Genomic DNA, 17,980 nt, shown 5'->3' with positions numbered 1-17,980 from the left:
TACGAACATTTTGTCTTAAATGTTGAGGAGAGACCGGGGCAGTGCTGGACCTGGCACATTCGTCGCCCTAGGCGTGCCCCACCATCCGATCCGCCACTGACCAGGGATTACAGATGTTTTATTACCTCAGGGTCTTGAGTGAGCTGTTATCAAAAGGCCCAGAATTTCTGGCATCACTGTTGACGGCAACTACTGCATGGCACCCGAAGAAGAGTGTTAGGTTTGTTTTTGCTGTGTGTAATATTCAGTAGTTGCTGGTTGTGTTTATTTTATTTTTTTTTCACCTGGTGCACTAAACTGATTTATAGCAAGCATCAGCAAATAAAACTTTCATTACTGGCTTCCAGTCTCCTTTATTATGGGACTTTATGGGCCTGCTAGGAAGCCATAATTCCTACTGCTTGTGCATGCACTGTCTATGCAAGGAATATATTAGTGTGACTCTGTATTAAGTCACTTTTTATAGATGCGTGATTGTTTGACAGCAAAGCTATGTCAATGAAAACAGCCGCATTCTTATTAATACATCATTACTGTGTTATATTGGATGTGTTTCACTGGATTTTCAAAATTAGAGGTGACAGACTGAGACCTGGGGAGTGGGCTTCCCTCCCACCGGGTTGGCGCTCCACTCTATCCAAGAATGGGGGAAAGGGGAAGAACAGCTAGAGCAGAATGAGACGGGGGGGGGAGGGGGGGTTGGCAGCAGAGACAGACAGAAAGAGCGAGGAAGACAGACAGAGGAGCAGACTGGGAGCATGTCAAGTTGCCTGGAGGGAGGTGCGATTCCCGCAAGCAACAAAGTAGTCACCTCAAACAGTGTTTTAATGAGGCTGCATGGGGAGGATAAAAACAAATTATGACATTGATGTATTGGTGTGTCGCGCAGCTCCTTGCACAGCCTATTTCACTCTAAAAAGAGCAGTTTATTAACAAAGGAAGGCTGTTTGGACCTCGGCATCAATTCACTAAACCCTGAGGTAGCCTCCAAAGATACACAAATCCATCAATTCAAATTTTAGACTCTATTTCTAAGGATAGCTGATTGTTTATAGAACATGGCCTGTATAATAAACTGTCACTCACTGCTAATGAGTGCTTTTTCGAGTGCTTCCAAATACCAAGCTATAGGCTGTGCGCCCATACATAGCCATGTAACTAATTGACGCTCCTTGCATTTTGTGGGTGCAGCCTTGCTTGAAATTACATGTTTCTGGTTTTCACTCTTTGGTGCGTTCAACCTCAGGCCCCCCACCCATCACACACACTCACACACACACTAAAAACACGTGGCTGGTGCTGCCCGTGAACGCCGGTAGTTTAGTGAACGGGAAATGATACATGACAGGTCGCTTACGCACCAAATCTTTCACGTTTTGACACTTGCGCGCACACACACACTCTTCTCCACTCCACTCCATCCCCCCTCCTCTTCCATCTGCGCTCGACACATCTCCTCCGTCACGCATATCTTGAGTTCACTTCAACCTGTGACAGTGAGCACAGGGCTTATTCATTTCTTTCCGCCACGGATAACAAATGGCACGCAACGCAACACAAATCAAACGGCTGGCTGCGCGTCCACACCGAGAGGATTCCTCACTCTGTCACGAGTGTTTTATTGTGAAAGGTTTCCAAAGACGTCTCTGCTCCTCCTGACCTTTATTTTAGGAGAGCATTTCCGCCTCTAAACATGAACACAACTCCGTTAAAGTTGTTTCCAAACCTGAAAAACCTCACATTAAATAGCGCGTAAATAAAAGGCGCAATAGTAGAGGCAAAAAATGTTATTTGCAATTATTAAATCCACTTCCGGTCACACCTTTAGCCAATAACAGGCTGATGAATGTCAGTAATGAACAACCAAGAGTTACACTCACCAGTCAAGTCGCTCCCAGTCTGTGCGAAGTGTGTGTTGGACTGAAAGCTTCCTCACACTTGAGCCTGTCGATGCGCGTCCCTCCTCTCGTCACTGTCCGTCCCCGTCACTGCTGCAGGAATCACACACACACACATCAGGTCAGATGCTGCGATCCAATGGGAACAAAACATGAATCCTCCATTTACAAACTACAACTGTCTGCTGCTGGATCTCACGGGCGGCTCATGATAAACACCGCGTCTGCCTCTCTGTCACCGGCGTGTGTGTGAGGAGGAGGAAGAGGAGGAGGAGAGGGAAGGAGGAGAGGGCGCTTTACGCACACTCTCCTCCCTGTTGTTTCCTCACTCGCTGCTCTCCAGGTTGGAACACTTTAGGAACCAATATGAATCCTTATGTGGGGTTCAACATGAATTAAACTACCCCAGTGATTATGAATTAGTTAGAAAAGTGGGGCTGTAATATACAAAGTACCACAGAGATAAGCTACTTGCAATCTATCTAGATATTCTCCACCCAGTAGTCAGTTTAAAGTTTTTTGCTCACACGTGGATGTGGGTCCTCAAATCAAGATTGGAGGTGTTTGTGTTTTTCAAGGGTCTCCTTTGGTAAATCCATATTTTATAAGAAGCTATCCAGACTTATCCATAATTCAGAGACGTCTGACAGGGGAGTGGGTGGGTGGGGCTGATGGGTGGTCACGGGCTGGACAGGACACCCTGGGGAGCCCAGTCACACCACCAGACTGTGACAAAAACAAAACGCTCTGTGACCAAAAGATGATGGGCTTGTTGCCAGGGAAGACAGGCAATCCAACCCTGACTGAAACACCAGCAGACACTGACAGGCTTATGGAGGCTGGGAGCGGCAGTCTGAAAGCCCTGTGCTCCAACATCATCACCGAATGGCCCCCTGAAACTATGCAAGCAGTGTTGGAAATGATGCAAAGAAAGCTAAGGACCTTCACGAGCTTAAATGATAACACAATTTAACTTTTATTTATTCAGACAAAAACATCCAAACCCTGCAAAACATGAACGCTGACAATAAACCAAACTTAACAGTGTAGTGCCCAGGCTCTCTGAACAAAACTCTACCACTGCAATAAGCACACAGGACACCCTGAGGTCAATAGCCCTATAAAACTATTGGTTAAGAGGAAAGAAAATGTGATGTGCACCAAATGTGCATCTCCAGCCAAACAAAGCTGCTCTTTTAGTGTATAAATAAACAGAAAACAAATTTAGTGCACCAAGTGAAGAGATTATACGTAAAAGAATCATACGATGACAGTAAAATGTGCAAGATCACCTGCAACAAGATTAAAACCAGTACAGCGAACCATGTACAATGAATGTTTTCCCCCCAAAGACACAGAGAGCACCTCACTTTAAATGACACTTAATTTTCAAAGTGGATTAAAACGGCTTTCCACTTTTTTCCCCTCCAAATATAAGCTGATTGATGAGTGATGGTGGGGGAAAAAATGCCGTTTGAGAAACACCCAGTCACAGGACAGACAGTTTAGAAACCCAACATAGATGACTGGTGTGCTGTACACGCTCTGTGGAACTCAAAAAGTCTATAATGTGAGAAAAATGCCGTTCATTTACCGTCTCAATCGACACCCAATTAAGAGGAATAGAGCCCAAACTAAATGTGAGGTCTTGAATTTAATGGAATGACCAAGTGCCTGTATACTGTAGTAGAAAAGTTAATGAAATGTCTTCATCAGAGGAGCATCAGACCTGAACTGGAGTTAAAGTAGTATTCAACTCCAAGACATTGTTAAAACATATAAATGTACAGAGAGCCCTGGCAGAGGATAAAAGCCCCTATCAAACAAACATTTAAAATAATAAAACACAAGACATAAATAGGCAGAAATGGTGAGCTTAAAAGTCTTTTCCATTTTCCTCTCTGGGATAACTGACAAAGAAAAACAAAAAAGAATGAAGAAGTGATGAGCTTGTACGGTGAGGGTGCTCTGCTCTTTCTGTGTAACTGTCACTGTGATCCACGTGGCTTAAAAGTGATTCGACCACACGACAGTGGTCCCGACCAGTTGTGTTTCAAAATGATTGTGATTAAACTGGTTCAGTTAAAGTGAAGGGCTCCTGCAGTATGGTGTTAAAATGGGTCTCAAAAGAATTGAGGGAAGGAAGGCGGGAGCAGGGTATTCGGGATACAGTGTGAGCAGGCACGGTGCTTCCAGCCGTCTGGAACATCAAGATGTCATCCTGTCCGAGTTTTGACTCGCTGCAGCCACTGTGGCGTGTATCTAAAGGAGCAGATGACAAAAAAAAAAAAGAAAAAGAATCACACCCAGTCAGGATTAGTCCTTTTAAAAGCTTTGTTGGTCAGATAAAAACTATTACCCAAAGGATGAGAAGACAATGAGGACAGAAAATAATGTAACTAATGCTGGGCATGATTACAGGACATCACAGATGAAAGTGGAGCAAAGCGTGAAGCAGTTTTAAAGAAATAGGTGACCATGTGCGATGGAGGGCTAACAGTATTCAGGTTCTTCTTCCAACCACTACATGCAGGGCTTGACATTAAGCTCTGTCTGGGACAAGGGGATTGTTTGGAGGGAAGAGAAATTGGCTTGCTCAATCGGACAGGTTATGTGTCATAAACAAACAAATATAGTGTGTCTTCTTGTTATGTGCCGCTCACAGCTCGGTTACTTAATTAACTGGGTGCTTTCAGAATACTGATTTCCAATGAATGCAGGTTTCCCCCACAATACATCCGACTCAGAATGCCTCCTGCCCAATCAGGAGTCACTCCAAGTATTCTTCAGAGCAGGAACTACTAGCAGTCAAGAAAAGTGGTGCCAATTTTCCAGGAAAAAGCACAAAGAAAAACTGATGTTACAACTGCACGGTATCAGTAAAAAAAGAGAACAAAAATTGGTCAATGGCTGCAGAGACTTAGAGGAGAAAGGGATAATGTTCTTTGGAGTCTGCCAGGGGCAAATGAGTGACATTAGCCAGCTAGAATTAGCAGCTGTGCAATTCATTCGATAACAATAACGTTAGCTAAGCACCAACCTAGAAAACTGTGACCTGCTCCCACTGAGCCAGTCGCATTGATCCATTGATTCACTTTGAGATCAGCTGAGTTACAAGCATAGCTAAGTGGAGAGGTAGGTGAGCTAGCTGGGAGACCACGCGTGGCAGTGATTAACACCCGTCACATAGCTGCCGAGGTGAGTGGCACCATCTGTCGACAGTTTGGAGATGCCTCCCTCAACTCGCTGTCAACTAGGAGAGAGGAGTGCATGGTGCATTTGTTTTTCATTGTTGTAGCCATTTTTTATAAATGACTATAAAAGTGTAAATGATCATGGCGTGAATTTATGTTCTTTTGTCATTCAAAAAAAGCAAAAGCATGACCTTCTTGGCAGGAGTAATTACATAAATGAATGAAAAACAAAGTAGAATGTGATCGCTCAACGACCATCCTTAAAACAGATTTAGGGCTGCTCACCTGTCTTACAACAAGCCATGCACACGCGATAAAAAAATCATAAATTGAGTTATTCATATGTTGACAGTTTGGGTGCTTTCCACTGTTTGTTCATCTACATTCACAACAAAAAGAGGAAAAAATAAGCATTTTTACTCAGACAGGTGACTTTTGTGCTTGACAAGTGAAAGGTACTTTTTCTTTTTTTTTTTCGCCTCTAAAAGTAATTGTCAATTCCTGTATCATAAAGTAACTGCACCGGTTATTCCTCTATAAGAAAAGGTGTTTTAGCCTGCAGCACCCTGGCCCTCCATAGCACATTGCTAGCTGCTGTATCCCTGATATGACAGCACTTTGTTTGAGTAGTAAGTATACCTGGCAGGGGGGTCAGTAGCTGTGGACTACATCAAATTCATCATAGTCTGGACGCCACAGTCCACACAGTCCTGGAAATATAGAAGAGTGAGTATCACATTAAAAAAGGTTTCTAAGAGCAGTCTGCCAACATGTTTCAAAGACACACAGAGTTGCTATGAACAGGCTCTAATAAATTTGTCAAGTACACAAAAACAACTTCAGGCTATCATTATCAAAACTCATTGTTGATGCACTCAGTCCATTTTTCAGAATATGCACACTGGCTGGACAACACCATCTAGTGGCCTGCATGAACACTGCATATTGTCGACAATTTGTTGCCACAAACTCTACTGAAAAATACACAACACAAACACATTCAACTTAATCCCGTGGGTTTTAAAAGTCTAAATCAATGTTTTCATCCTATTGGCCTCACATGGGTGTTCAGTGAGAAGTGATCTGCATTGCATTAATACTTGATTATACTGACATCTACCGTAGTTACCTGATCGATAGGCTGTGTCCACTGGTCCGCAATCCAGTGAGGTGGAGGGTACTGTGTGTGGGGGGGAGAGGGGTCAGTGGTGAAACAGAGGGCAAGAGACAAACTCAGACTTGTTTCTAAAGGCGATGGGGAGGTGTGGAGTGTGGGGAGGGCAGGGACAGGTGGATCTAAGCCAGGCTGAACCCTTCATCTTATATGCAGAAACATGTGTGCAGTGCCTTGGAGTGTGTGTGTGTGTGTGTGTGTGTGTGTGTGTGTGTGTGTACCTGGTAGGCGTGGGCGTTCTGTACATGGTTCATTGGCATAGGTGGGATCATGGCCCCTCCAAAGTTGGAGTAGAAGTACGGCTGGTAAGAGACAAGTATGTTTTTATAGCTCACAGTGATCAGCAGATGTTAAAACACACACTGATCTTGAAACAGACTGAAAGGCTCCAGCGTAACGACCTGTTTCTCCTGTAAGTGTCCTTGTAAGGATTGCACTATGACTGCTAATATTTTTGACAGTTGGTATTGCCTGAATAATTCACCAACTTGGATATTATTAGCGATGACATTACTCATGCCATAGCCAACTTTATTTTTTTCTATATCTTTTCTGGTAAATTGAAAAGTAAATTGATCGATCGCTCTCCACCTTCCACCTCTATTCTTGGCTGTGATAATGAGCTAAGTTCCCCTCAGAGAAAATACGGTTCATTTTATACTACAGTGTGTGTGACTGAGAGAAAAGAAAGGTGTGTGTGACAGCATTACTGACGCCACACACAGTGTGTTTACTTGGCTTGACAACTTTGTTTTTTATGATTAAATCTGCCTGCCTAATGAAATGAGATTCTTGATAGCTCGGCTATGCGTGTGTATGTTACCTGACTGTAGTGGCTGCCTCCACTGATGAATGGCGAAGGTTGTGCCATACCCCTACCCATGGGTGAGCAGCAGGTGTAGCAGAAGTACTGAGTGGGGCTCATCCGGCGGTCTGGGACAACCACATGGGCCCCTAATGAAGAAAAAAAATTAGACGACAGTATTAAACATGTGGTAAGATCATATATTTTCACTGCCAACCAAACACCCAATGACATTCTTATGAAGCGTATCAGATTACATACGAGAGCTCCTTTCTTTCATGATGGCAGGGCCCAGCCTGAGATTATGGCCCTTAAATCGGATCTGTTGCTATGGCAAAAAACACAAACAGAGGAAATATTAATCAGTTGGAAATTAATAGAAAATAACAGAATGACAGTTCCACAGACAGACACCCACTCACCTTCAAGATTGACTGAATATCAACATCTTCATTGAAGCGCACAAACCCATACCTAGGAGCACAAAACACAACTGAGAATTAAACATAAAACACAACTCAATACCAATAGCTGTGTAAAATCATTAAAAAATAAATCAGAGCACAAACCAAGCTAATTAATATTCACAAAAACTAATATGCAAATAAACAACCCCCCAAGTTTACACCCACACACTTTCACACAAGTTTACTGACAAATACAGAAAACATACTCTGTAAGGAAGAAAATTAACGACTCAAAACGATTTCGGATTCATGCTTCATGAACGCTGAAGGTCATGTGACTGCAGTGCGATACACAAATGCATAGTAGCTCCTTTTCATTGTCTCTTCTAGCGTCTTAATTGAAAAATAATGGATCAAAAACATAAATTGAAAATGTACTAATAGTAAAAAGATTGTTAAATTTAACACTGTAGCAAAAAGAGTCACCTTAGAGACATTAATAATTAATATAGAAATAATAAGCCGAGACCTCTCTTTCACTGTGATTTAGAAAATAGTCAGCGGGCCATTCGGCACCCTATCGAGGGCCACAATTGGCCTGTTAGTTGAGTATCACTGCCACAAGGTCTCCAAACAGCAAAACTCACCCTTTGCTGATCCCGGCACGGTCTGTGATCAGTTTTACTTCCTGGACAGTACCATCTCTCCCAAAGATCTCCCGCATATCATTTTCATCCACCTGAAGGTGAAAATTAATTTCAGGTTTAAAAAAAAATAAGATTTTAGTTACAATACTCCATTTGGTACTCTAGAAAAAGGAAAGGCAGCCCTTTTGTTCACAATGTGCAGTTCAAGGACACTAAAACTTTTCCATAAAATTGTGTGTTTTGAATAAAAATCATTAAATTCAGAAATAATTGCAGTGCCAAGGTCCCCCTCTCATAGTTAAACATTTAACTGAAAGCTGGATTCAAGTGCTGACCAATTTAAATGTGCTATGGCATGAAGTTTTAATTCAAGGTAGAGTAAAACTTTCAAATGAATTCATCCTTTTTTTTGTAAATGTGTGGGCAGCAAGCAGGTAGTTAAGCTATTTCACTCAGAGATACACTTGACAGCAGTCTGTTATCCACTGGTGGGTAAAGCCAGATTCTGATAACACACTTACACCAATCCAATGTTTTGTTAAGCTATTGAGGTCTGCTTTTGAGTGAGCCAATTCAGATGCAAGGTTTTACACTCAAAACAGTAAATGAAAGCACTAAAGACATGAACCCCAATTAAATCTTAGTTAATTAAGCAGGCATTGAAGAATCTGGGGCTGGAAAAGTCAGTTACTCAGTTCCCCTAGATGAACAAAATACATCTGCTACCGTCATGTTAGTCCAACCAACAAAGAGGGTGTTGGGAACCACTTTGCCTCTGGGGGGGATGTAACCATTTGACAACTTCTGGAAAGGTGAAGTCTGGTTGCTGCTCCTGGGATTGTGAATGTCCTTACAATAAAATGTTTGAATTAGTGGCATGACAGGAGAAAACAACAACACAAAACTAGTGCAGTCCTATTTTTTCTCAGGGCTAACACTTCAAAAATACTCATGATTAAATAAAAAAATTAAACTAATAGATATCACCATGTCACTTCCTTAGCTGATTCCTTACTCAAAGGCAATTATTTTTTGTATTGCAAGTTTTCTGAAATTTAATGTTTAAATATGCAACTGTGTTTAATCTTATTAAATTTTGCATTAATTTACAGAACAGAAGTCTGAACTAAAAAACAGCTAAATAAGTATTTTGGACTTTTCTGTTCACTTGTCTGAAAGACGACATGTTACAGAAGCCCGGAGTGACTCGCTGTAAGCTAACATTGACATGCACATTACTCGGTGATAATGTTAGCTTTCGCTATCCTAAATGTTACCTCGGTATAACTTAACTTAAATGGACTCCAACAAGCAAACATTGATCTGCCCACCGGTAAGCAGCTACAAAGTAAACGGCATCAACAAAAAAAGTCAGCGGGACTGGCCCAAGTTATCGTTAACATTAGCCGTTGCTAGCTAACATCAAACGCAGTTAAACCGCTAACCGTGTTAGCCCGAGCTAATGCTAGCCACCAGCAGCTAGAGCGCCATTTTCAGCTCTCAAGGCGAAGATCGCGACTAGCTAGCAACGATGTTAGCGCAGCGGCTAGCTAGCATACTGATCAATAATTCAACACAAACTTTCAGTTAAACACATCGATTGTTTGATTAGAGTTGTAACAGTTTGCACATGAAACTGTAACTGAAACTTACCATGTCTAAAATAATTAAAACTTTATAAGTTGGCCAGATACACTCCAATGCAACCAGTGGCGCTTCTTTTGCCCGACGACAGCCACCTCACAGCAGCCGAAACCACGCCCACTCCACATGACTAATCTAACATCCGATCATCCTATCAAATCCTGGATATGTAAATTTAATAAAAAGTCAATTTCAACTGTAAATTAATCACAAAAGCTGCAATGAAAAGCCGTCAGTCAAAGGGCTACAGGACTACTTTGCAACTGTAACATTTTTACACTATTTATTTTGATTCATTCTGATGCATTCACAGGGATACATCCCCTCATGCTTCCCTCTCACACTTTGACCCGGCCTGTAAGTCCTACAGAGCAGCTGGACATCATGTACAGACAAGAGGAGAAGATGAGGGCCTGCAGGCAGAACCTACTGGGAGAGACCTGGAGACAAGTATCAGTAATGAACATGTCAGTTGCTGATTACATTTTTTTTGAGTCTCCTTTTTCTGACACATTGCTGTTCTTAACTTTTCTCACATACTACTGCACCAAAGGTACCCCTACCTCTGTGCTGGAGCCAGTCAGAGCAGCATGACATCATGCGCCTGCTGCCTCTCAAGCTTTTGATGGTAGTGAAGACCTCCGGATTTTGAGGGCAAACCTGGAAGAAGAGGTCAAAGAAGAATATTACTTGGGCCTCAAGAGGAGCACAGGTATTAAACAATAAAGTGTCAGTAAATCTTTAATGGCAGTATTGCTTTATTTAGACACTCTAAGCACACACCAGTGTCACTTCAACACTGATTTTATAGACTGTGCACAAAACGCCATCTCAACTTTTTTTATAATGTCTGCTGCTATCTATATTTCTGTTAGTACACTTTGTTGCATGATTAAACACAAGAAACAGTGATTCTGTCATTGATTCTTTCATATACCATATGGGTTAGAAAAGCTAGCCACTCTAGTTGGTGCATTAGGTAATTAATATTTTCCTCTGTGAGGAGTTGCCTGCCTCGTTTCATCTGTATTGTCTTACATGTTGTTTCTTGTCAGTGGACTACATCCTGATGGTCCCAGCTGAGCACCAGAGACTGTATATATCCAGCGTCCCTAAGCCCTTTCCCAGGAGGGTGATCTGTGCGCCAGTGTCCTGGGAAACTAGTAACAAGGAGGCCCGCATGTGGCAAAGCCAACATCTGTTTACTGTCAGTCACATTGTGGTTCTACTGCAGAATGTCTGGCTAAGCCGATGTAAGTCTGAACATCTTCACTGTCCTTTCTGTTTCAGTATTGTGGCAAAATCTTTATTTAGGTACAGAGGTGCTGTTTTGTGGAATTCATATTTCCAGCATCCTTCATGCTCTCTGTTTACTTAAAAAAACATTATAAAGAAACATTGGTAATTTCCTTATTAGTGTTGATGCTTTGACATCTGGGATAAGAAGTCAATGTTATGTACATAGGTGTAGATTTCAGGAGGGATACATGAAAGTAACACAGCACTTTTGTTTTGAAAAAACTGAAGACATTTACGCCATAAATTGATGCAGAAAACGAACATGCAATGCGGTGCATGAAGGAAATTATGTGTTAGACGCTCAAAATTTTTTGGCGGAGGACCCCCAGGCCCCCCATTTCATGTGTCTCCCCAAATATTAAAATGATCCTACACCCTTAGTTATTATGTTTTTCTATCTTTTTCTCTTCTTTTTTTCAATCCCGATTTCAATTCAGTTGATCTTGCCTTGAGTTTTTAGAAAAGGTCTTTGTATATGTTTTTAGCTTCCTGTTTCTCCTGCACAAGCTCTTATTTATTTTGGGTTAATGTGTATCGGAGTTTATGTAGGAAAAAAAATTGTTTGATATGTATGTGGGTGTCTTTGCATATATATATCTTTTATGATAATTGATTTTTTGAACGTGCAAACAAAAAGAATGAATAAACAAAATCTTTTTCCAGCTTCTCATCCTTGAGATTTGTTCAACTAGAGGACCTTGTCTCCACCAGCCTCCCCCTCCTGCCATCTGAGTTCGGAGACTTTGTCCAGAGACAGTGCCAAACCACAAGAGATGAACTGGTCCAAAAGTGAGTACTGCCAATTTGCCAGACTGTCTCAAAACAGCCAGTCTTTCAGTGAGATCCTAATGCAATGTTCAGACTTCTTGTAGTGTGTCCTCTCATGCACTTATAGGTTAACAATATGTACACAACCAAGAGAGCTAATCCTGTTGTAGGCACAGTCTCGTGTTACCACCTTGTCCACTTTGTGGGACCCATGTCAGGCTGCTTTTCAGTGGATTGCTTTATACACTGCCCCACTTTAGGATTCCATGGCATCTTTGTTAGCTTGTTAGACCATGTAGCAGCTCTCAAGGATAGCTGGCATTGTAATTTGTTCATTTCCATGTTCGTAATTTGCACCTGCTTGGATACCACTACGTTGCAGTCTCCCATGCCAGCTATGCGCAATCCAGAGGACATTATGTGTCTCCATGGGGGCCAGGGAATAAATAAAAGATATAATGACTGCAGTAACTAGTGCAGTCATTAGAGCTTTTATTCAGTAGACATCATATTGTAGAAACAGAAAACTGTGCAGAAAGTGCTTCAGGTAGAGGCTGCAGGATGTGGACAAGGAAATACAGGCCTTTATGTTGAAGGGAAAATGGACATAGAGGAGATAAATAATAATGTGGGAAATCTCACTCAAATCACTGCCAACCTGGAGGCTGCTGTTACTGAACTAAAGGTGAAAGATGTTTCGGATGCCATGAATACGCACATGGTTTTCTTTTTGATTTGACAGCTTTGATACCCAAGCAAAACATAGATCTAGTTTCATCCTGAAAGTCATGTTTTGGATGGTAACTGGAAAGTATTTATACCGCTGTCATCTCTACAGGATATCAACAATGAGCAGACTTTGCTGGAGAAGGAACAGAGCCAGTTTGTGGTGCTTCAAACTCTCATAGCTTACAAACAGCCGTATGAACAGCTCTGGACCACAGCACTTAACTTTAAAAGCATGTCAGAAGAGTGGATGAATGGTAGGGGGACTCACACTAGGGACATTACACCCATTTTTAAGTTTCTCACAGCTATCATGTGACTGTATTTTAAAAGCTCAAAATGGCACAAATAACTAATAGCACCCAGCAAGTGCACAAAGAATGCTCAGCTGTTTTCACATTGGTGTACTTCCTTTATCATTTAACCCTTAGGTCCTTCCCAACACCTGGATGCTGTGAAAGTCTCTGATGAGCTGGGTATCATGTGGAGGACCATGCATAAACTGACCAAGTCTTTCTCTTGCCTTCCTGGGCCTTGTCATGTGGCCAGAAACTTCAAAAGAATGATCAACGAGTTCAAGCAGCACATGCACATCCTGAAGACCATCTGTAACCCTGGCGTCAGAGATGGGAGATGGTCAGCTGAATGTTTTTCTTTTATTAGATCTAATAGAAATCCAGTGTCAGATGCACTTTGTGAGGACCAAGTGCACCGCGTCTCCTGTGATCCATGAAGCTAATGTGAATCATTAAAGACACTTTGTCTGTCTACAGATTAGCAGCATTGTGGGCTTTGCTGTCAAACTGAATGTGAGCAGCTCACTAATGAGCATGTCGGACCTGGGGCTTTCCAAGTTCTCTGATAAGTAAGACACTTACTGACATTAAACCATATTGAAATATATGCCAATTAATATACTGTACTGTGTTTGGAGGGAACCATGGCTTGTAATAAAAAGTGACCCCAAGTTATTGGGTGTCAGCAGTGGATGACATCCAAATGCTTCTGGGTGATCATATCATTAAGACGCAGACCATCTGAGGTTCACCATTCATTAAGCCAATAGAAACTGAATGTAAGGTGAGACATGTCACTCTTGGTGCCCTTTAGACTTTAAAAATGTATATGAAACTCAAAGAGCCAACGTACATGACATTAGTTTGTGTGGTTTTGGAAGTCTGTGTGTTCACCGCTGCCAACTAAAGCCGCAAAAGTAACTCTTGTGCTTGCGATAAGAAGTGGCCTGAGCAGATGGAAATGCGAGCACAATTTCATGCCAGAACAAGTAACTAAATTGCCTGTTCTGCATAAACACAACCTCAGCTGTGCCACTCTATACACCAGTGGATGTGACTTTGGCACAAAATTACCATAAAAAGCTGGGAACAACCTGTGTGAGGAATGCAGAATAATACACACATTAATCTCCTGAATCCAAATCTATTTTATGGACTTGCTTTTATATGATTTTGTTTAGACTAATATTTTTGAGTATTTTGTGGGTTTCCTTGTTTCTAATCATTTCTTGAATATAGACACACAACAATAGCTTGTTGTTGCTCTAATATGTGTAATTCTCACCATTACTTTCCTACCTAGCAATGGGCAGACAAACTGCTGAGTGTGCAGGACATCCTGGACTCTGTGATAAATTGCCCAGATGCCTGAGGAGGGATGCAAGTTTGCCATTGTGGACAGCTATTGGAAGACCATCCTTGCTGAGATGGTGAGATCCTCTTGAAACACAAAAAACTGAATCGCATGCACTTTGCTACACCTTGGCCTTTATGTGATTTCACTGGTCCAGGTTAAGGATACACGTGTTCTGGTGGCTACAGGGCAGCCAAACATGCTGGAACAGCTACAGGAGTCCAGTGTTTTTCTGGAAGACATCCAGTAAGGCCTCAGTACTTACCTGGAAAAGAAGAGGTTCATGCGTTAATTTTCAGGGATGTTAAAAATGTACTTACCAAGAGGATAACTTTAATATCACTTACATTACAGAACAAATGACACACTGACACTCTTTAAGGATCTTGTCAAGTGTTTGTTTTGTCTCCCCTCTCCTCTCTTTATCTTCATCATATTCCTAGGTTCTTCTTCATGTCTAACGACAAGCTGCTGGAGATCCTGTCACAGATCAAAGACCCACTGTGTGTGAAGCCCCACCCGAAGAAGTGCTTTGAGGGCATCGCTGAACTGGAGTTCACTGAGGACATGGAGATCGTCGGCGTGATCAGCTTTGAGCGGGAGACTGCGACCTTCACAGAAAAGATTTATTCAGCTCAAGCCAAGGTATACAACAGACAAGGTTTTTATATTTACATATCATACCTATAATATAGCCTTATATTTCTGTTTTAGTTGATTCTAATTGGACATTACATGCTGAACATACAGTTTGAGTTGGACTGTTATTGTATGTCTTCTTTTTTTTTTTCCTTTGGTTTAGTTGCCCAGGAAGAAGTGGGTGTTGCAGTGGCCTGGCCTGTCATTTGTGCCTCCTCCATCTTTTGGACTACTTAAGTATCTGAAGCCATCCAGACCAAATCACTGCCTGTCAGTATATCCACTGCTAACCTCCACATAGAAAGAGAACTACTAAAAAAGTTACAAAATTATTACAACATAGTCTAACCTGTGGACTGATTTTCCATTCCACCCTATGTGGAGTTGTGCAGTGCCCACCCTCTGGTTCTGCACGTCCTGAATTTGCCAAGTGTTTGTAGTCCCAAGAACAACATTTTGTATGATGGGACAACTGCCTCAGCCAATCAAGCTTAAAGGCAAATATATATTTGCTTTCAAGATTAGTTAGTAATCTGCCACCATGGAAATAAGCTCAAGACTAATCCACTTGATCATAACAGACTACAGTCACATTACCTTTGATTCCTGCAATCATCAACTGAGGTCAACATCCATGTGATGATCTCAAGACAACATCATATAACAGAGATCGCATGCTAGCTAGCTAGTTCATGCTTTCTACTAATCAAATGCTTGATCATTTCAGTTAATAACTTCCTCCACTTCTCATTTAAAAAGGCCACCACATAAAAAGGTGTTCTTGGTTTATCATGCACCTTAGATATGTTCCTCATAAGCCTTACTTTCATTATGCAATACTTTCTGTCACCGGGCACAATCCTGGAAAAAAATTAATGGTACAGTTGGCGGGCTAGCACGCTAACGCTAGCATGCAAATTTAGGCATGCTAATGCTCATGCTCTACAGCTAGCCCACTAACTCTAGCAGCCAGAAACATCTATGACTCACTGTCCTTTTGACAATCCACACAAAAACACATTTTTTTGTAGTGGCCTTTCTAAAATGAGCAGGAATGAAAGTTAATGTCTTCTGTTATGATCAAGGAGTTAAGCAGCTAGCACCCTAGCTGGCCAGCTGTTAGCTCATCTTTGCAAGCTAGTGTGAGCTTATTTCCATTGGTGTCAAAATACTAACAAATAATGTAAAAAGCAAATATATATTTTAGTGTCTGTAGTAGCAGACTAGTGTAAACTAAAGTAACACGCCTCTCTGCACAGTCATTTTGTATGTATTTTGCAGGGCACTGGCAGCAGGGCTCTCTTTGATGACATCACAAACATTGCTTGGCTGAGGCAGTTGTCTCAGGGCTATCATGCAAAATGTTTTTCTCAGGACAACAACAACTTGACAAAATCAGGACGTGCCTCTGGTTCCCCCTGGTTAACACGGTTAGCTCTATCAGGTCTATAAGCTCTGTAAACAGTCACCTTCATTTTTAAATCTGTGTGCAGACAACTCAAAGGCTCTGAATTCTGCATAGGGCCCCTTTAAATCAAATGACCAAATACTCAGTGTGCTTTATCTGAGTAGTGGTTTAAGTGACTAGTAAAAAAAAATTCTATCATCATTAGGTTCACTTTTTTTGTCATTGTTAAAATGTTAATGATAAAACTTGAATGGTTAGTTTGGCTTCTCAGGTTGAGAATTAGATTAAGAGTCTTCATAGATTTGAAATGAAGATTCACAGCCACAAAATCTGTTTTCCTCTAACTTAGAAACATGGCTAAATTTAGATCATTCGCAACTCAGCAGGATATAGAGACACTGCTTTTGCTTTCATGCCAAGTTGATTGGATTATTTTAATACAAAAGTGTTTTAACCAAAACAGTAGCTGACAGATTGCAAAACACAGCTGCTAGAGTTTTCTATAAAAAAAAGAGAAAGAGTATGTGTATAATTGCAGAATATAACTCCAGCATTGTCTGCATTGCACTAGCTTCTATTTTCTATTGCAGTCGAATACAAGCACCATCATTTTATATCCTGTCTTGTGCTCTTTCATCCTCTTCTGTAGAAATGTACCATGTAAGCATTATGCCCCTAAAATGCGCCAAATATGATTTGCATGTACACAGAAGGTTTTATTTTTAACCATGGCAGAAAAACACATAGGATTACCTGTTATGTATGCAGGCAATAAGATGGCAAACACACCTACACTTGTGCTGTTGTTTCATGAGAATGTTGTGCAGATAATGAATGCAGAGAGAAGCTACTTTACAGCTAACAGCTCCCACTTCAGGTGAATATTTAGGCTGCACAATGTAAATATAAGAGTGAGTTACAATCCAGTTCAGTATATTCACATTATTAAATGTATACATAAATACAGATGATGCTGATGCTAACGACCTGATAATGATGAATATTATATTGTTCTTTATCAGTCCTAATTAGCGTACATATTTGTGTACTTCACAGCTTTACAACCTCAAGTTACTTATAATGTGTTTGTGTTTGTGTGTGTGTCACAGGTGGAGGTGCTCCCTGGGGTGGCTCAGCAAATCCTCTGCATACAACAGGCCATTGCCAAGAATCTGAAGATGCCGGCAGAGCTGAGCTCCTTGACAACCTAAAGGTACAACACTTTAGCACTGTAGTCTTAAACATCCCTCTACAGAGCAGAATCTGATGATGAAGAGGGAACGGGAAAAGTGTTGAGCATACTGGATGTATACCTGTCAATCTCGTCTTGTCGGCTCTTTTCCGTACTGTGGCTATGATAGTGCCAGACTATGGCCTCATTGGAGAAGTTTCACCGTACTCCCTGGGCTTTATTGAATCTCACAGGTATGTGTGAATGATGTCCTGGGCAAAACAGTTTTCTCTATTAAACTTAGCTCCTGGTCGGTTCAGTCATCAATCCTGACACATCTCAAATTCCAATGTTACTCATAGTCTGGCCCAGAAGATTGTGGCCACATACCGCTTGTGCTCCAAACAGCTGTCTTCCCAACACCACTATGACTACGGTATGCGAGCTGTGAAGTCTGTGCTGACTGCAGCAAGGAATCGAAAGCTGAATTATCCAGAGGAGAATGGAAGTGTGCTATTGCCTGGAGTACTGATGGACATCAACATGGCCA

At 41.5% G+C, this 17,980-nt stretch overlaps 2 protein-coding genes across 2 annotated transcripts in view; both read right to left on the bottom strand.

Moving 5' to 3' along the window:
• Positions 1 to 2,186, bottom strand: part of rftn1a (raftlin, lipid raft linker 1a) — a 30,852-nt gene extending 28,666 nt beyond the window's left edge. Inside the window, exon 1 of the mRNA XM_033637179.2 lies at positions 1,881 to 2,186. The gene's annotated coding sequence lies outside the window, so the exon portion shown is untranslated. The remainder of the gene's footprint in view (positions 1 to 1,880) is intronic.
• Positions 2,187 to 2,849: 663 nt separating this feature from the next.
• dazl (deleted in azoospermia-like) lies at positions 2,850 to 9,897 on the bottom strand. The gene is made up of 10 exons (XM_033637705.2): positions 9,779 to 9,897; positions 8,852 to 8,974; positions 8,126 to 8,217; positions 7,494 to 7,545; positions 7,333 to 7,399; positions 7,090 to 7,220; positions 6,488 to 6,568; positions 6,222 to 6,272; positions 5,732 to 5,802; positions 2,850 to 4,160 (listed from the first exon to the last, which is right to left on the bottom strand). Exons 1-9 carry the CDS (start codon positions 9,779 to 9,781, stop codon positions 5,758 to 5,760), a joined length of 645 nt encoding a protein of 214 aa, XP_033493596.1. The 5' UTR covers positions 9,782 to 9,897; the 3' UTR covers positions 2,850 to 4,160; positions 5,732 to 5,757.
• Between the last annotated feature and the right edge of the window lie 8,083 nt (positions 9,898 to 17,980).

The sequence above is a fragment of the Epinephelus lanceolatus genome, chromosome 16, assembly GCF_041903045.1.
Source record: "Epinephelus lanceolatus isolate andai-2023 chromosome 16, ASM4190304v1, whole genome shotgun sequence".
In the NCBI taxonomy this organism is placed as follows: Eukaryota; Metazoa; Chordata; class Actinopteri; order Perciformes; family Serranidae; genus Epinephelus; species Epinephelus lanceolatus.
The sequence above is the reverse complement of the archived record's forward strand: the minus strand, read 5'-3'. Positions and strand labels throughout refer to the sequence as shown.